This window comes from Octopus sinensis, linkage group LG24 (assembly GCF_006345805.1).
Source record: "Octopus sinensis linkage group LG24, ASM634580v1, whole genome shotgun sequence".
Classification (NCBI taxonomy): Eukaryota; Metazoa; Mollusca; class Cephalopoda; order Octopoda; family Octopodidae; genus Octopus; species Octopus sinensis.
Window position 1 is genome coordinate 9,745,342 of NC_043020.1, and position 21,197 is coordinate 9,766,538.

The window sequence follows — 21,197 nt, forward strand, 5'->3', positions numbered from 1 at the left end:
TCACGACACAGACAATGGGATTGCACCTAGAAAGTTACCCTCCTAGACACAAGTCCGGGCGAGGTTGCTTTTTTATGGAAGAGCAGCAGTCGCCCATGCATACCAGCCTCCCCTCTCCACGCCACCAGTGTTATCCAAGGGAAAGGCAAAGGTCAATACAGCTTGGCACCAGTGACGTCGCAACTCATTTCTACAGCTGAGTGAACTGGAGCAACGTGAAATAAAGTGCCTTGCTCAAGAACACAACACGCAGCCCGGTCCGGGATTCGAGCTCACAACCCCACGATCGTAAGCTTGACGCTCTAACCACTGAGCCATGCACCTTCACATGTAGTAGTAGTAGTAGTAATGATAATAATAATAATGATGATGATTGCTTCAAATTTATGCACATCATGTTTTGAGGGGTCAATGAACACTCAATTATATAAATCCTGGTCAATGGTACTTTAATTTATCGGTCCCAGAAAGATGAACATTGACGTTGACCATATTGAAATTTGAACTTAGTCTGCAGAGGATTAAAACTAATACCACAAGGTAATCCATTGCTTTTATCAATCCATGGTACAGGGCTTCAGACATTTTGTAGTGGGGTGGGTAACAAGGGGGTGGGGTGGGGTGTTTTAAAGTCGATTAACCCGACCCATCTTCCTCTTTCTTGAACTTAACTGCTATTCGTATTTCATTGATCTCCCCAAACCATGCGTTTTTAAAAAGCAATGTCGGTCCCTAGTAGAATTTGAACCGAGGAAAAGCCATGAAGACATTGTAAATGCCTTTGGGTATTTTAGCATTTTTTTTTACCACCTTTATAATAATAATAATAATAATAATAGTAATAGTAATAATAATAATAGTAATAATAATAATGATAATAATGATTTCAAATTTTTTGCCACAAGGGCAGCTTGGGGTAGGAGATTTAGTCAATTACTTGACCTCAGTGGGTACTGGTACTTATTTAGTCGAGCCCCAAAAGATGAAAGGCAAAGTCAACCTTGGCTGAATTTGAACTCAGAACATAGCGGCAGACAAAATACCACTAAGCATTTCGCCCGGTGTGCTAACAATTCTGCCACCTTGCAGCTTTAACAATGATAATAATAATAATAATAATAATAATAATAATAATAATAATAATAATAATAATAATAATAATAATCATCATCATCATCATCCTTTCTGCTGGAGGCACAAGGCCTTGAATTTGTGGGGAGGGGAATAGTCAATTACACTGACCCCAGTGCATAACTGGTACTTAATTTATTGACCCCGAAAGGATGAAAGGCAAAGTCGACCTTGGTGAAACTTGAACTCAGAATGTAGCGACAAGTGAAATGCCATTAAGCATTTTTCCCAGCATGCTAACGATCCTGCCCAGCTCGCTGCCTTAATAATAATAATAATAATAATAATAATAAGATAATATAATCTTTATAAAAAATGAAGTAGTCAGACATGTAATGTTTGAACCTGTGGATGCTGAAATATCGTTCAACCAATTTCACATGATGACTATGGCACTCTTCTATTTATTTCTCTCATAATAATAATAATAATAATAATAATAATAATAATATAATAATAATAATAGTAATAATAATAATAATAATAACAGAAATGTTAGTGTGCTGGGCTAAATACTTGTAGGTATTTTGTCCATTTTTAATTCTGAGTTCAAATTCTGGTAAGGTCACTTTTGCCTTTCTTCCTTTTAGGGTTGATAACATAGGTACTAGCTGAGCACTAGGCCCAATGTAATTGACCAACCCCCTTCTGCTAAGATTTCTGGCCTTGTGCCAAAATTAGAAAGCATCATCATTATTATTATTATTATTATTATATTATTATTATTATTATTATAGTTAAGTACTGGGGTCAACATAATCAAATTGATCCCTCCCTCAAATTTAGGGCTTTTTGTTTATATCAGAAATTATTATGGTTTTTTTTAAATTTAAGAATAGATCTGTTATATTTTCAGAATAGGGTGCAAAGGAAAAGGGGGGAGAGTGCTTAAGAAAAGGGGGAAAGTACAGAATAAACTTGAGAGTACAATAGAATACAGGAGAACAGGGGAGAGGGAGAAAAGGGGAGAGTATAAGAGGAAAGGGAGGGAGGGGGAGTGTTCAGGCAAAAGAGGGAAAGCATGGGAGAAAAGGGGAGGGTGTATGAGTAAGGGGCAGAGCACAAGAGAAAAGTGTGAAATTAACTTTTTATCATTTTGTTTCTTCAACAAATGAAATTAAAAGGTTGAGCTTTTCTCTTTTCTGTTGATATTTTCCAAGAATGTCATTTTTAACTTTGGCATCAAAGGTGTTAAGAAGAGGTAAAAAAAATGTGGCTGCAAAAAATAGCACCATTTTTATGTATTTTTGCTCTAATGGACCTATGATCAGAAGGCATTCCAGATGTGACCATCCTGGTTTTTTGTATTCTTATATATTTCCAGCCTGTCTTTTTCATTCTTAGGATTGTAGTAGGGTCTGTATTTCAGGAAATATGGTTGCTATTTCTAGCAGGTCAAACAATTGTATAGAGGGGCCCTGCCCCGTTGGCTTGAAGTAGCAAATTACATGCACACACACACATATATATACATGTATGTCTGTATGTATTTATATATATGTATGTATGTATGTATGTATGTATGTATGTATGTATCTATCTATCTATCTACCTATATATATATATATATATATATTTTTTTTTGGGGTAAAAACGGTAAAATAACAAAAGAAAGAAAGAGACTTCAATATTATGTAAATAGAGGAAATTTATCTGTAAAATAATATGTGACAGATAACTGAAGAGATGATGTTGTGGATTTCCACCTCGGCATCCGAAACTCTGAGTTTTATCTTGGCTACCGAATAATTGTCACATATTATTTTACAAAAATATATATATATACATATATACATATATCAAGATTAATCGGCCGAAATTGCGAGGATGATCTGGTTCCTGACTGAGGATAAGAAGCTTCAAATGACCCGTCCTTGTTTTTTTGTATCGTCTATCTGGATGTTTTGTCGTCCCCTTTTTGTATTACCTAGTTGTCCGGATGTTTTGCATTCTTGTCCCATTTTGTATTTTATATATATAGCGGCATACGTACACTTTATTCTCTTATATGTAAGTACACATTTTATATATATATATATATATATATATATATTATATATATATATACATATATATATATATATATATATATATATATATATATATATATATATATACACATATATATTGCACGTGTGTGTGTACTGTCTGTTTTATTAGTGTTGTACAAGAAAAGATGTTAATTACAGATGTAAGAATTAAAAGTCAGCAACTGATATATTACGTTTTTTCTCTCTCCTCTGAGCATTACTTACTGGCCAGGAATGGAAGATATATTTGCCAAGATTAACCAACAATTTTGGTGTGATGATAAGAAGGTTCTCCCAACTAACGAGCTTTCTTCTTTCTCATTAATGCTCTATTAATTATCCTCATTATTTCATTGTTTGGTCATTGCAGTCTATTCTTAATTACCCACATTACCTTCTCTCATAATTAAATGTTTGTATTGTTCTTTATAGTCTATTTTTTTTCTCTATTTCCCCTTGTTTGTATATTATTATTATTATTATTATTATTATTATTATTATTATTATTATTATCAAATGAAGTCTTTTTTTTTTCTGATTTCAGTTTAAAATTAAAAAATATTTCCCCCTTTTTTGGTTTTTATTTTTCATTTTAATCAAAAAAAAAATTGTTTTGTTTTTTTTTTCTTCTTTCCTTTCTTCGTTAAGAAAAAAAAATTTTGTATTTTTTTGTTCAAACTTTCGTCTTTTTATTTTTTTTTGTTAATAATTTTTTTTGTTCTCTTCCGGAAAAAAAAAACAGAAAAAAAATTGTTGCAGTGTTTTGTATTCGTTTGAAGTTTATTGTGGTGCCTTTCCTTGGTGGGTGGCTTAAGGGGATGTGTGTTCAGTTCAGTTCTATGATCAAAGAACATATATCTTGAGGTGTATAATAGATGTATCCAGCTCTATCTTCTCACCATTAAACTCATCAGTGTTTGATAAGGGCTGACACTTGATGTCTATTTTGAAAACCTGTGGAGCTTTTACTTTTTGCTTCAGTCGCAGTGAGCTTATGTTATTCTTTTCGTGCATCACAAACTTGTCGCTGTCACCCCCGTCGACAATAATGTAGTGCACCTTGTTTCGCAGTGTGCTTAGTGCAGGTTGCATCCTGATAATCTTGGTGTTGCGATGCACTTGTTTCTGTTTCACCTTTACTGATAGACTCTGTTCTTTAGCGCCGGCATAATGGTGCAATCTTGGTTTTGGTTTTGGTTTTTCATCGCTGACATTCGAAGTCTGTGGGAGATAAACAAGAGAAAGAGTGAGAAAATACAGGGTAAATGGTATGTTATAGAATTATATTATAGCGCAGGAGTGGCTGTGTGGTAAGTAGCTTGCTAACCAACCACATGGTTCCGGGTTCAGTCCCACTGCGTGGCATCTTGGGCAAGTGTCTTCTGCTATAGCCTCGGGCCGACCAATGCCTTGTGAGTGGATTTGGTAGACAGAAACTGAAAGAAGCCTGTCGTATATATGTATATATATATATATATATAATATATATATATATGTGTATGTGTGTCTGTGTTTGACCCCCTAGCATTGCTTGACAACCGATGCTGGTGTGTTTACGTCCCCGTTACTTAGCGGTTCAGCAAAAGAGACCGACAGAATAAGTACTGGGCTTACAAAGAATAAGTCCCGGGGTCGATTTGCTCGACTAAAGGCGGTGCTCCAGCATGGTCGCAGTCAAATGACTGAAACAAGTAAAAGAGTAAAAGAGTGAAAGAGTATATATATATATATATATATATAAAATAAGAAAATGGAGGAATAGATTTCTTTCAATCATCAACTACCAGATAATACCAATTCATATAATTTATTAACTAATTATTTAGCTTAAATAAGAACATCCAAATCCAACAGAATAATACAGAATAAAACAATATACATCAATAAGTAAGATAATACCATAAGGATAATACATATAAAATGGATATAAAATGGATCTTACAGCTGTTTCAGCCTGTAGATAAGAGTATCTCATTATGCCCATATTAGTCAGATGTATTGAGGTAATATGCAGTTAAAAATGAGTTACTTATATATATATATATCTCAAGGCCTCGTCAGAGATTATAAAGTACAATTATAAAGATATAAAATGAAGATATAAAATGCATTTTATATTCTTCTACTTGTTTCATATTTCTTTACTGCCCACAAGGGGCTACACACAGAGGGGACAAACAAGGACAGACAAACGGATTAAGTCGATTATATCGACCCCAGTGTGTAACGGGTACTTATTTAATCGACCTCGGCGGAATTTGAACTCAGAACATAGCGGCAGACGAAATACCTATTTCTTTACTACCCACAAGGGTCTAAACACAGAGAGGACAAACAAGGACAGACAAACGGATTAAGTCGATTATATCGACCCCAGTGTGTAACGGGTACTTATTTAATCGACCTCGGCGGAATTTGAACTCAGAACATAGCGGCAGACGAAATACCTATTTCTTTACTACCCACAAGGGTCTAAACACAGAGAGGACAAACAAGGACAGACAAACGGATTAAGTTGATTATATCGACCCCAATGCATAACTGGTACTAATTTAATCGACCCCGAAAGGATGAAAGGTAAAGTCAACCTTGGCAGAATTTGAACTCAGAATGTAGTGGCATATGAAATACTACTAAGCATTTCGCCCGGTATGCTAACTATTCTGCCAGCTTGCCGCTTTTGACTTGTTGCAGTCATTCGACTGTAGCTATGCTGGAGCATCGCCTTTAGTCGAACAAATCGACCCCGGGTCTTATTCTTTGTTAGCCTAGTACTTATTCTATTGGTCTCTTAGGCCGAACCGCTAATTTACAGGGACGTAAACACACCAGCATTGGTGGTCAAGCAATGCTATGGGGGACAAACAGACACACACACACACACACACACACACACATACAGCGGGCATAACTTGAGAAATAACAAACAACAACAACAATTAATGAATGACAGAAGAACAGGAGATATGTAATCACTTTCATGAGCTCACAGTTGTTTCTGCTATAAGAAGCAGTGCACTGAGAGCTGAGTGCTTGTGCAAGGTATCATAGCCTCCACAGAGCCTTTAAAATGAAGTGTATGTATATTTGAGAAATCATTTAAATAAATAAATAAATACATACATACACACACACATACATGCATATGATGAAATGAAAAAATGGAATATTTTGGGAAATATTTTGATGAGGACAATCTTGACATTTACCTGATGTTGTTCTGTTGCCACGAAATCACTTGTGGACCTGTTCATGTCGGCACTTCTCTTTGACCGTTGGTTCAGTGGAATATCTCCAACATTACATGAATAACAGACTTCCCCTGGTGGTAGGCTGCCATCAGGTGGACCGGGTATATGAGGCAGTTCCATTCCTTCTGGAATGTTTGGTGCACTGATATTGGCAGGTGATATTGTTGAGATACAGTGGCTGCAAATAGATGAAGGAAAAAAGAATGGAAAAGTGTGTTAGTCTTTGTCAGGGGTGTCATTTGAAAAGGTTGTCTACATTTCAGGTATCTGTTTCTGTTACCTAGGTGACCAAGTCAGTAGTGGAGGTGGATGTTCCAAGAGCATAGCTGCTAGAATAAGAATAGGCTGGGCAAAGTTCAGAGAGATCCTGCGGTCTTTTTTCACAGCGTTTTTCTGATGGTCGGATAACTGAAGATTACCACCTCGGCATCCGAAACTCAGAGTTTTATCTTGGCTACTGAATAATTGTCACATATTACATTTACAGATAAATTCCTCTATTTACATAATATCGAGGTCTCTTTCATTCTTTTGTTATCTTACTGTTTTTACCAATATATATATATATATGTATGTATGTATGTATGTATGTATGTATGTATGTATGTATGTATGTATGTATGTAAGTATATATGTTTATATATATATATCTATATAAATACACACATACACACACATGATCAATTATATATGGTCTTTGCAGTCTCAAATCAAATTTTTTGAAAAAAAAAAATCAACTTGCTTCCACAACCTAATTCAATTAATCAAAATTGAGAAAAGAGATTCAAAAGCTCGACAAAATAAAGAAAATATGAAATAAAAAAACAAGAGGAAAATTAATCATTATGAGGCCACAAATAAAGCAAATAAATATTTACCCTTGGCCTATGCGTTGATATCCTGTGGGGCAGCCACACACATAATCATTAATGCCATAAGGAGAACAGCCGAAGGTGCAAGGGGCACTGTTGCATACGTTAAAACCATCTGAAAAACAATAGGAAAATATTATGAATATGAAAGGTTTGTGTGGTGCTTCAAAACTGAAACCATTGATTGGGTTAGAGAGACGGATCATGGTAGAGCCATATATATATATATATATATATAAAAAGGAAATGAAGAAAATGCTGACAAAATAATTTAAGTAAGGGAGAGTGTATTTAATTAGGTGAAAGTTCTTTTTACCGGTTGCGCATTTGTTATGCTTATCAAAAGATATTTTCTTAAGAGAGATAGAGTTCCTTTCTGATAGATTTTTGTCTCTTATCTGTGTAAGAGATACACACTCTTATCATACACAGATAAGAGAAAAAAATCTATCAGAAAGGAACTCTATCTCTCTTAAAAAAATATCTTTTGATAAGCATAACAAATGCGCAACCGGTAAAAAGAACTTTCACCTAATTAAATACACTCTCCCTTACTTAAATTATTTTGTCAGCATTTTCTTCATTTCCTTTTTTTATATATCACAACTCGTGTTCCACATCTCCTTTTTTAAATATATATATATATATATATAAAGTTAATCCAAACAAGAAAACACAAAAAAACACAACAACACGAGGACGTGGAACGAATATAGTATTATGGATGCTCAGGAGCTTTTCGTAGGAAACATAGGAGAAGGAAAGATCCAGCGAAGGGAAGACAGAGGAAAAAAAATCGCCAACGATAACACGAGGTCACATTTTGAAAGGTCTTATATATATATATATATATATATATATATATATATATATATATATATATATATATATATAGTAGAATATGTTACGAAAAGAAAATATAAAATACACACGGAAATGTAAGGGTAAAATATGGAGAATCAACGAAAATGCACATTACAAATAGAAAAAGGCTATTTATGACAGGTAACGACAAATATATACATTTAGATTGACTGAGGTAGTAATAAAAGTCATTATTATGAGATGATTATAAGATGATAATAAAGTAAGAGAACAAAACGAACCATGGTTTACGCAAAGCTATTCATCGTTTGAACAACACCGGTTAATACACGGTGTCAGGTCTATATATATATATATATATATATGTAGGTCCCGGGTTGATTCGGGGTTAACCACAGTAAATAAGGTACTCAATACATAGCAGAGTAAAATTAATTTATTATATAGAAGGAGCTTCTACAGGACTAGAACTGTTTCATTCAAGAGAAATCATCAGGAAGCTAGTTAACAAGAATTGTATTGGCATTTATACCAATTATAAATGCCAATACAATTCTTGTTAACTAGCTTCCTGATGATTTCTCTTGAATGAAACAGTTCTAGTCCTGTAGAAGCTCCTTCTATATATAATATATATATATATATATATATATATATATATATATATATTTCAGAATGAGATAAAAAAAACCAAGGCTGTGAAGATTTTAGAACATTTATAAATAAAAGGTAAGACCTTCTATTATAAATGTTCTAAAATCTTCACAGCCTTAGCTTTTTTTTTATCTCATTCTGAAAAATAACTTTTTATATATACACATGCTGATGTATGACCTACGTTGGACTCCATATTCGCATAATCACTGAACCTGGAGTGGTCTGTCCATGGCACTTACTCAGCATTACCTGACACCTTTGGGTCTTACTGACACCATTACCTCTCATAACCTTATATATCATCATCATCATCATCATCGTTTAACTTCCATTCTCCATGCTGGCATGGGTTGGACGGTTCGACCGGGGATCTGGGAAGCCAGAAGGCTGCACCAGGCTCCAGTCTTATCTGGCAATGTTTCTACAGCTGGATGCCCTTCCTAACGCCAACCACTCCGTGAGTGTAGTGGGTGCTTTTTACGTGCCACCTGCACAGGTGCCAGGCGAGGCTAGCAATGGCTATGGTCGGATTGGTGCATTTTACGTGCTACCGGCACGGAAGCAAGTCGAGGTGGCGCTGGCATTGGCCACGAGTCGGATAGTGCTTTTTACATACCACCAGTCCAGGGGTCCTGGCTGGTTCAATTCAATTTCGATTTCGCTTGCCCCAACATGTCTTCGCAAGCAAAGGGAGTTGGCATGGGTGCCTGTCGTCAGATGAGGTTCTATATCGACTTCGCTTGCCTCAACAGGTCTTTGTGTCCAAGGGAGGAAAGGCATGCATAAGTGGGCTGGGCTCACTTGTATATATATCTCCCCTGGGTGGAAGGCTGGTCCATCACAGGATAACACATTTTTACAAGCTGAGTGGACTGGAGCAAAGTGGAATGAAGTGTTACGCTCAAGAACACAATGCGTTGCTCAGTCCAGGAATTGAAACCTCAATCTTAAGCTTACGAGTCCCATACTCTAAACCCCTACACACACACACACACACACACATACACACACATACACACACATACACAGTTTTACTGCGTATTTATATATATAAATATATGAATATATATATACATATATAAATATATGAATATATATATACATATATATATATATGAATATATATTCCTAGGGCATAGATACAGCTGCCTCATGTATATCTGTCCCTCCTTGGCTTCTTTACCGATGAGGTGTAGCCTTTGGTGGATTGACTTAGTTTAATTTAATTTAATTAAGCTGGTTTGCCATTAAAAACACCGAAACAATGCATTGTGTAAAGATGAATTAGGGTAAATGTTTTAAAATTTTCCTTTAATTTCTGAATTACTACTACTTGGCGGTTTGAGTCCTGGCTGCTTTTTCTAGTGGGTCGAATGGCCTATTAAGGCCATTCCTCAATTGTTGTTGAATATATATATATATATAATATACTGGCAGTGCTCCAGTGTAACCACAACATTAGGGCTGACAATATTTTTCTTTCACATTTTCTTCCATTTCCATAATGTCTAAGTATTCTTGTACCTCCATCCCAAATGTTGCTGTGCACTCAATATTGGATAAATCTGCTTTCATTTCTTTACTACCCACAAGGGACTACACACAGAGGGGACAAACAAGGACAGACAAACGGATTAAGTCAATTATATCGACCCCAGTGCATAACTGGTACTTATTTAATCGACCCCGAAAGGATGAAAGGCAAAGTTGACCTTGGCAGAATTTGAACTCAAAATGTAGCGGCAGATGAAATATCTATTTCTTTATTACCCACAAGGGGCTAAACACAGAGGGGACAAACAAGGACAGACATAGGTATTACGTCGATTACATCGACCCCAGTGCATAACTGGTACTTATTTAATCGACCCTGAAAGGATGAAAGGCAAAGTTGACCTCGGCAGAATTTGAACTCAGAACGTAGCGGCAGACGAAATATCGCTAAGCATTTCGCCCGGTGTGCTAACATTTCTGCCAGCTCGCCGCCTTGGCTAAATCTGCTTTCATCACCAGTCCCTATCTATACCAATGTGCACAGCTTCAATAGATCTAATACTTATTTCTTTACTACCCACAAGGGGCCAAACACAGAGAGGACAAACAAGGACAGACAAACGGATTAAGTCGATTACATCGACCCCAGTGCGTAACTGGTACTTAATTTATCGACCCTGAAAGGATGAAAGGCAAAGTCGACCTCGGCGGAATTTGAACTCAGAACGTGACGGCAGACGAAATATCGCTAAGCATTTCGCCCGGTGTGCTAACGTTTCTGCCAGCTCGCCGCCTTGGCTAAATCTGCTTTCATCACCGGTCCCTATCTATATCAATGTGCACAGCTTCAATAGATCTAATACTACATGTCCCTAGATCCTCATTAACTTTTGGGTGCTCATGTCTTTTAGCAAGAACTCCTCCAACACGATCAGGTTCTAGAGGCACTTGACAGCCAAAAAGAATAGAATAAAAGAAGAACTGAAAATGGCAACTCACTCATACAGGTTCCTTGGCGGGGGTCAAAGTTCTCTCCAAGTTTACAGTTACAGTTGTAGCTGCCAGGCATGTTGACACAGCCTCCATCTCCACATGGAGTTCCCATCATGCATTCATCAACATCTATAGAAAAATAAACAAAAGGTTCGTTGGTGACAGTTAAGGTAAAAATGGCTTAAAATTTTTGGCACAAGGCCAGCAGTTTCTGGGGGAGGGCGGGGGAGGGGGGCTAGTCGATTACATCGACTCCCCAGTGTTTCACTGGTACTTATTTTATTTTATTGACTTGAAAGGGACAAAAGGCAAAGTTGACCTCAGTAGAAATTGAACTCAGAGCGTAAAAAAAACAGATGAAATGCCACTAAGCATTTGGCCTGGTGCTCTAAAAATTAAGGTGATAATCCTTTTTACTATAGGCACAAGGCCTGAAATTTGGGAGAGATGTGGGGCTAGTCGATTACATTGACCCCTGTGGCTCAATTGGTACTTATTATATCGACTTGAAAAAGATGAAAGGCAAAGTTGACCTCAGCAGAAATTGAACTCAGAGTGTAAAGATAAACAAAATGCTACTAAGTATTTTGCCTAGTGCTCTCATGATTCAGCCAGCTTGCTGCCTTCATCATCATCATCATCATCATCATCATCGTTGTCGTCGTTTAACGTCCATTTTCCATGAACTGGGTTGGACAGTTCGACTGGGGTCTGGGAAGCCAGGAGGCTGCACCAGGCTCCAGTCTGATCTGGCAGCGTTTCTACAGCTGGATGCCCTTCCTAACGCCAACCACTCTGTGAGTGTAGTGGGTGCTTTTTATGTGTCACTGGCACAGGTGCCAGGGGAGGCTGGCAATGACCACGATCGGTTGGTGCTTTGTACATGCCACCAGCATAGGTGCCAGGGGAGGCTGGCAATGGCCACGATCGGTTGGTGCTTTTTACGTGCCACCAGCATAGGTGCCAGGGGAGGCTGGCAATGGCCATGATCGGTTGGTGCTTTTTACGTGCCACCAGCATAGGTGCCAGGGGAGGCTGGCAATGGCCATGATCGGTTGGAGCTTTTTACGTGCCACCAGCATAGGTGCCAGGGGAGGCTGGCAATGGCCACGATCGGTTGGTGCTTTTTACGTGCCACCAGCATAGGTGCCAGGGGAGGCTGGCAATGGCCACGATCGGTTGGTGCTTTTTACGTGCCACCAGCATAGGTGCCAGGGGAGGCTGGCAATGGCCATGATCGGTTGGTGCTTTTTATGTGCCACCAACACAGGTGCCAGAGGAGACTGGCAATGGTGCTTTTTATGTGCCACTGGCATGGAAGCCAGTGAAGGCAGCACTGACAGATAATTATGATGCCACAGTAACGCATAAACCATTTGTTTCCTGTCTTTTTGACTTTGCATCAAAATAGCATTTAGACAATGTATGGTGTTTAAATCCTGAACACTTTGGGATATCATGAGATTGAATGGTGTTTAGTTGAATGGTATTTAAATGATTTAAAGTGTTTGGATCGTAAATACTTTGTGATATTACGAAAGGCATGGTATTTAGTTGGAGGACGGGGTGTTTTCAAATGGTTAAAGGGGTTTAGGTCCTCAACCATAACTGGTTTAGATGATGAAGAGTACAATATAGGACTAGATAATGTTGATATTGTGATGGTTTTGTTAAAATGGGGCAGAATGTTTACACAAGAAACACTTAGAATATTGTGCTATGTTGTTTAGTAAGTAAACGTGAGGCGCAATGGCCCAGTGGTTAGGGCAGCGGACTCGCGGTCGTAGGATCGCGGTTTCGATTCCCAGACCGGGCGTTGTGAGTGTTTATTGAGCGAAAACACCTAAAACTCCACGAGGCTCCGGCAGGGGATGGTGGTGATCCCTGCTGTACTCTTTCACCACAACTTTCTCTCACTCTTACTTCCTGTTTCTGTTGTACCTGTATTTCAAAGGGGCCAGCCTTGTCACTCTCTGTGTCACGCTGAATATCCCCGAGAACTACGTTAAGGGTACACGTGTCTGTGGAGTGCTCAGCCACTTACACGTTAATTTCACGAGCAGGCTGTTCCGTTGATTCGGATCAACGGGAACCCTCGTCGTCGTAACCGACGGAGTGCTTCCATCCATCCAGTTAGTAAACACACAGAATTGTGATGTGGGTCACTGTTCAGAGGTGTATATAAGCTGGTTTAAAACAAAGGTAAGTCATAATAGATTCCTGTTGTAGCTAAATTACAAGAAGACAAGATACTTACCAACGCAGCTCTTCCAATAATAATGTTCACTGTAACCTGGTGGACATTCACAGTGGTAACTTCCTGGCATGTTTTCGCAGTTTTCATCACAGAAACCATGTTCACACTCATCCAAATCTGGAATAATAATAATAATTTTTTTTTTTTACTTGTTTCAGTCATTTGACTACAGCCATGCTGGAGCACCGCCTTTAGTCGAGCAAATCGACCCCAGGACTTATTCTTTGTAAGCCCAGTACTTATTCTATCGGTCTCTTTTGCCGAACCGCTAAGTGACGGGGACGTAAACACACCAGCATTGGTTGTCAAGCAATGCTAGGGGGACAAACACAGACACACAAACACATACACACACACACACATATATGTATATATACATATATATGACAGGCTTCTTTCAGTTTCCGTCTACCAAATCCACTCACAAGGCATTGGTTGGCCCGGGGCTATAGCAGAAGACACTTGCCCAAGATGCCACACAGTGGGACTGAACCCGGAACCATGTGGTTGGTAAGCAAGCTACTTACCACACATTCACTCCTAATAATAATAATAATAATAATAGTAGTAGTAGTAGTAGTAGTAATTATAATAATAATAATAATAATAATAATAACAATAATAATAATAATAACAATAATAATAATAGTAATAATAATAATAATAATAATAATAATAATAATAACATCAAAAATAATAATAATAATAACAATAATAATAATAACAATAATAATAATAGTAATAATAATAATAATAATAATAATAATAATAATAATAATAATAATAACATCATCAATAATAATAATAATAACACTAACAACCATGAAGAGTTATGCTCAAAACACAATGCATTGCCTGGTCTAGGACTTGAAACTATGATCTTACAATCATGAGTGCAACATCCTAACCACTTGGCCACACACTTTCATATTCTTGGTTCTTAATAGAAAATGGTTACACCAGTTACTACTTACCGACGCACTTGGTACCAGTTTTGTCAAGAACGTAACCTCGAGGACACTGGCACGTGAAGCTACCCTCTGTATTTTTGCATACTCCTCGGATGCAAAGATGTTTATCTTCCAGACACTCATTGATATCTGTAACGAGTAATTAAAATTACATAAACATAGATAAATAGAATAAATAAGAAATGGAATCAGTTTCAGTATCGCAGGGCCATATTCATGAGTGACGGGGAGGCAGGGGGCTTAACCCTTTTGTTGCCAACCCGGCTGAAACCAGCTCTGGCTCTGAGTACAAATGTCTTGTTTTCATAAGTTTTGAATATAAATCTTTCATCAAACTTTAGTCACAATTTATTACTCCTTTACTCTTTTACTTGTTTCAGTCATTTGACTGCGGCCATGCTGGAGCACCGCCTTTAGTCGAGCAAATCGACCCCGGGACTTATTCTTTGTAAGCCCAGTACTTATTCTATCGGTCTCTTTTGCCGAACCGCTAAGTGACGGGGACGTAAACACATCAGCATCAGTTGTCAAGCAATGCTAGGGGAACAAATACAGACACACAAACACATACACACACATACATATATATATATACATATATACGACAGGCTTCTTTCAGTTTCCATCTACCAAATCCACTCACAAGGCGTTGGTTGGCCTGGAGCTATAGCAGAAGACACTTGCCCAAGATGCCACACAGTGGGACTGAACCCGGAACCATGTGGTTGGTTAGCAAGCTACTTACCACACAGCCACTCCTGCACCTATGTTTATTTTTATTTCTTTTTATTTTATCTAGTTTCAGCTCACGAGCTGTGGCCATGCTGAGGCACTGCCATTTGGTGTTGCTACATAATTTTACTTCACAAATGCTTTTTAGCAATTGACATTTGGTGCATGAGAGAGTTTGATGCAGCTGCCCTCATCTGCACCTCCTGCTGTGAAGTTGGTTCATCTGGGACACTTGACAGGAAGGGGTCCAGCTATATTTTGAAGACACCTACATCCACCCCATGCAGGTCTCTCAGGTCCTTCATGAGGATATTGAAGAGCTGTAGACCTCAGAAGCCCAGGCTATTGCAGTATCTTGTCCTACATCTTGATGGCAAATTTGGAGTCCTTGGCACTATGCAGTGGCACCCAGTTCTAGTATTTGTGTAACTCTCGATGCCAAAGTTTGGGACAAGTCCTTCCAGGATGGGCGCAATATATTTTGTCCAACCCATGCTAGCATGGAAAGCGGATGCTAAACGATGATGATGATGATGATGATCTTTCTCACCTACGCTCTAAAGAATAGAGTTTTAATCTCTTGAGTCTTTTCCAATAGCTTATATGCTGCATAGAGGCCATCTTCTTCATGTAGCTTCGTTGGATTGCCTCAAGTTCTGAGATTAATTTGAAACTGGTTGTCACTAGCTTAATGGTAACTAAGTTACTTTACTAAATTCTTTGTTATATTTAAAGGAACCGAAAGAAACATGAATAAAAATAAATGCACCTTTTAAAGCCTAGCCAGGCTCATGGGCCCAGTTTCCCAGTTTCTATGGTGTATGTGTTACCCAGCTGGACGGGAGGCCAGTCCATCGCAGGAGGAGGAAGAAGAAGAGGATAAAGAAGAAGAAGAAGAAAGAGGGGAGGAGGAGGAGGAGGAAGAAGAAGAAGAAGAAGAGAGAAGGAGTGAGAAGAAGAGAAGAGGAAGAGGAGAAGAGAGGAGGAAAAGAAGAAGAAGAAGAGGAAGAAAAAGAGAAGAGGAAAAGAAGAAGAGAAGAAGAGAAAAAGAGGAGGAGGAGGAGGAGGAAGAAAGAAGAAGAAGAAAAAGAAGAAAAGAAGGAGGAGGAAGGAGGAAAGGAGAGAGGGGAGGAGGAAGAAGGAAGAAGAGAGAAGAGGAGAGTTGAGAAGAGAGAGAGAAGAAGAGGAGGGAGAAGGAGAAGAAGAGGAAGAAAAAGAAGAAGAAGAGGAGAAGAGAAGAAGAAGAGAAGAAGAAGAGAAGAAGAAGAAGAGAAAAGCAGCAGCAGCAGCAGCAGCAGCAGCAGCGATATTAATTCACTGCCGTAAGGAAATTCAAAAAAAGTCGAACAATTTCGTAAACGTTCTCCTTGTTGTTTCTTACCTACGCAATCCCCGTTTGGTCCTTCTTTTAATCCCTTTGGACAACCACATTTGTAGCTGCTGATGGTATTGATACAGCCGTAGGGACAGTTGTGTTGCCCAGACGCGCACTCGTCAATGTCTGCCAACAGAGAAGAGGATGAAGAGGAGAAGAAAACAATCATTGAAGTGGTTTTGTTGTTAGTTTTTATTGTTAGGGAATCGCGAAGTGTTCTGGGGTGGCTTTGGGTAGGAGACGTGAGGGATCTTTTCGGTTTGAACGGCAGTTTTTTTCTAGCGGTGTCATATGAAATTGTCACTCATAATTATGACCCTAGTATCGATCTATTGCATTTCATTCTGTTTTAGGGTTACGGTTAGTTAGGGTTAGGGTTAGGGTTAGGGGTGGGGTTAGGGGTGGAGGAAGGGTATCTTTTTTTTCTTTGGAAATGTAAAGAAACCCAAACTGTTTCTTAAACGAGGGACATATTCATAAGGCACAGAATGTTTTTTACTTCAATAGACGTCATTGATTGGTTGAAATTGCAGAAATATATATATATATGTATGTGGGTATAACTATATATGTATTTCAGAGGACCTCAGCTCGGATCTTTTCGGTTTGAACGGCAGTTTTTTTCTAGCGGTGTCATATGAACTTGTCACCCATAATTATGACCCTAGTATCGATCTATTGCATTTCAATCTGTTTTAGGGTTAGGGTTAGTTAGGGTTAGGGGTGGGGGAAGTTTATCTTCTTTTCTTCGGAAATGTATATATGTATTTCAGAGGACCTCAGCTCGGATCTTTTCGGTTTGAACGGCAGTTTTTTCTAGCGGTGTCATATGAAATTGTCACTCATAATTATGACCCTAGTATCGATCTATTGCATTTCAATCTGTTTTAGGGTTAGGGTTAGTTAGGGGTGGGGGGAAGGGTATCTTTTTTTCTTCACAAATGTAAATAAACCCAATCTGTTTCTTAAACGAGGGACATATTCATACAACAAGGATGTTTTTTTTTTACCTCAATAGACGTCATTGATGGTTGGAAATTGCAGAAATTGAAGAGAAAAAACAACAAATATCTTACAAACTATAGAATTTTCTCAATAAAGCCAAGAGAAAAAGATGTTTTATAAAAACACATTCTACCAGTATACGAAGTTTAAAAGTGTTTAGTTATGTGGAAATTATGTTAAAAGCTGCCGTTCAAACCGAAAAGATCTGATGTGAGTATACTGGGTAGATTTGGGTAGGAAAGGTGAGTGTATCGGGTGGGAGAGGGTAGACAAAGAAATATTGGAAAAGAAAATGAGTGGGTCCTGAATAACAAGGTAGGGGGAGGTTTTATGTAAGAAAGGGTCAATATTTTTAGTGGGCTTGACAGTGTCATTGAAAGGGACGGTGGGTTTTTTGTGCAGGGAAGACAGCTGTTTTGGGTACGGAAGGGTGTATGTTTTGGGTAGATTTGATGGAGTAGATGGGTACAGAGAGGCTAAGTAGGTGTTTTGTACAGGGAAGAAGGCTGTTTTGGGTAAGGAAGGGTGTATGTTTTGGGTAGATTTGTTGGAGTAGATGGGTAATGAGAAGTTAAGTGGGTGTTTTGTGCAGAGAAGGGGATAACTAAGGATAGGTGTTTTAGATAATGTGAGGTATACTAGCCATCTCAATATGGCTAACCACTAAGGGTGGGTGTTACTGTAGCTTTTAGCCCCAGGAGATCATCGTCTCCAGCTGGCTTTAGGCACACTTTCTGTGCCCTTAAGGTTTTTGCAAAGGGAGGTCATCCTTCCCTCGTCAACCTAAATGATACGCACGGACTGCAGTTTCTGGGTAGTCCGTTCTAGGTAGATTCTGTAGTCCGTGCGTATCACTTAGGTTGATGAGGGAGGGATGACCTCCCTTTGCAAATACCATAAGAGCACAGAAAGTGTGCCTAAAGCCAGCTGGAGACGATGTTCTCCTGGGGCTAAAAGTTACAGTAACACCCACCCTTAGTGGTTAGCCATATTGAGATGGCTAGTATACCTTACATTGTCGTGCAGTTACTGTTTACATCTTGTTCAGAGATTTATTATTGTTTTAGATAGTTTTGAAAGAATAAATGGATATCGAGCAGGTAAGTGGGTGTTTATTTGGGTAATCAGGGTGGTTATTGTGGTTTAAAGCTTTAGAAACTGAACTGAACGAAAGTGAAATATTTACCTCGACACGTGCGTCCATCCATGTTTAGTACGAAACCAACGGGGCAAGTACAAATGAAACTTCCCTCTGTATTCTGGCAGATATTCTGGCATGGAGATGGCTTCTGTTGGCATTCGTTGATATCTGAAGGAGGAGAGAACAACTATGAGTAATGATGTAACAGATTGGCCATGCTGGAGCAATACCTTCAAGAAAACCCTTATACTCAAGCTTCAACAACTTGTTTCTGTTGGGTACTTATTTTTTTTTATCAAGTTCTACCATACAAGAACCACAGCATAATAGATAGAGATGTTGGTTAATGCAGTGCAGTCACTTATGGGTTCTGAGTTCGATACCAGGCAAGGCAACTAAAAAATGTCATGAAATGCAGTGAGTGGAATGTAAATGTGAATGGGTGGAGGCACAATGGCCCAGTGGTTAGGGCAGGAGACTCACGGTTGGAAGATCGTGGTTTCGATTCCCAGACCAAGCGTTGTGTGTGTTTATTGAGCGAAAACACCTAAAAGCTCCACAAGGCTCTGGCAAGGGGTGGTGGCGACCCCTGTTGTACTCTTTTGCCCCAACTTTCTCTCACTCTTTCTTCCTGTTTCTTGAGTAATGCTGCAATGGACTGGCATCCTGTCCAGCTGGGGGGGAACATATACGCCACAGAAACCAGGCCCATGTGGATCAAATAATGGAATAGGTTTGAAATTCTGATACACAAGACATCTGAAGGAGGCTGGAGTCTACAACAATTGAAACATAGTGGAAGCAACAATAAAGATGACGACACAAATCTGGCTAATATAAATAGTATACATAAGAATCTTACTCTTACTCGTTTACATGTTTCGACTGCGGCCATGTTGGAGCACCGCATTTAGTCGAGCAAATCGACCCCAGGACTTATTCTTTGTAAGCCCAGTACTTATTCTATCGATCTCTTTTGCCGAACTGCTAAGTGATGGGGATGTAAACACACCAGCATCGATTGTCAAGCAATGCTAGGGGGACAAACACAGACACACAAACACACACATGCACACACATATATATATATATTTATATATATATATATATATATATATACATATATATGACGGGCTTCTTTCAGTTCCTGTCTACCAAATCCACTCACAAGGCATTGGTCGGCCCGAGGCTATAGCAGAAGACACTTGCCCAAGATGCCATGCAGTGGGACTGAACCCAGAACCATGTGGTTGGTTAGCAAGCTACTTACCACACAGCCACTCCTGCGCCTAATCTTAGTAATTTTTTTTTCAGCAGAGACCAAACTGGAAATTGTTCCTTATAAAGGCAAGTGGAGTTAAGTGTCTTGCAGCAGAGACATAACATGATAAGCCTTAATAATTAATCATGCTGTCAGGTACATCTGTAGCAACGGTCTTCTTTCATAATTCCATTCACATTTATTTTATTATTTTTATTTATGTGCCCTTTTCAAGCCTAGCCAGGATCATGGGCCCAGTTTCCTGGTTTCTGTGGTGAATGTATTCCCCCTAGTTGGACGGGAGGCCAGTCCATTGCAGCGTTACTCAAGAAACAGGAAGAAAGGGTGAGAGAAAGTTGTGGCAAAAGAGTACAACAGGGGTCGCCACCACCCCCTGCCAGAGCCTCGTGGAGCTTCAGGTGTTTTCGCTCAATAAACACACACAACACCCGGTCTGGGAATTGAAACTGCAATATGGTTAAAAAAGGGTTAAGACTTCCAGAGGCCCAATAACGTAAAACACCAATCAACTACTGGGTCATTTTACATTCCTATAATAATCCTTTCTTGGTCTGAAATTTTGGGAGACAAGACTAATCAATCACATCAGCCCCAGTGCTTTACTGTTTCTCATTTCATTGACCCCGAAAGGATGAAAGGCAAAGTAGACTTCAGTAGAGTTTGAACTCCGAAAGCAAAAACTGATATAATGCTGCAAAGTGTTTTGTCTGGCATGCTAACAACTCTGCCAGCTTGCTGCCTTAAATTCCTATAATAATGCAGTGTAAATGTGACTGGGTGGTGGTGCAATGGCCCAGTGGTTAGAGCAGTGGACTCGCGGTCAAGGGATCGTGGGTTTGAGTCTCAGACCGGGCAATGTGTGTGTTTATGAGCAAAAACACCTTAGCTCCATGCGGCTCCGGCAGAAGGAAATGGCGAACTTCTGCTGACTCTTTCGCCACAACGTTCTCTCACTCTTTCCCCCTGCATCTTGCAGCTCACCTGCGATAGACCGGAGTCCCGTCCAGGTGGGGAACCTATACGGCCAAGGAAACCGGGAAACCGGTCCTTATGAGCCAGGCATGGCTCGAGAAGGAACAAACAAAGAACAAGCACCCAGGTATTTTAAATCATCAATTCTCTCCTTGGATCTCTTCTTAATTTTTTATTAAATGCAGAGGTAGAACTTCTCAACTTTACTT

General features: G+C 38.9%; 1 protein-coding gene across 1 annotated transcript in view; it reads right to left on the reverse strand.

Annotated features, from left to right (window-relative positions):
- Positions 1–3,804: 3,804 nt before the first annotated feature.
- Positions 3,805–21,197, reverse strand: part of LOC115223986 (fibrillin-2) — a 76,164-nt gene continuing 58,771 nt past the window's right edge. The window contains exons 29-36 of the mRNA XM_029794760.2: positions 18,780–18,902; positions 16,595–16,714; positions 14,485–14,610; positions 13,511–13,627; positions 11,260–11,382; positions 7,291–7,399; positions 6,371–6,590; positions 3,805–4,382 (exon numbers count right to left, since the gene is read on the reverse strand). Of these exons, the coding sequence (XP_029650620.2) occupies positions 4,005–4,382; positions 6,371–6,590; positions 7,291–7,399; positions 11,260–11,382; positions 13,511–13,627; positions 14,485–14,610; positions 16,595–16,714; positions 18,780–18,902 (1,316 nt within the window). The 3' untranslated portion in view covers positions 3,805–4,004. The remainder of the gene's footprint in view (positions 4,383–6,370; positions 6,591–7,290; positions 7,400–11,259; positions 11,383–13,510; positions 13,628–14,484; positions 14,611–16,594; positions 16,715–18,779; positions 18,903–21,197) is intronic.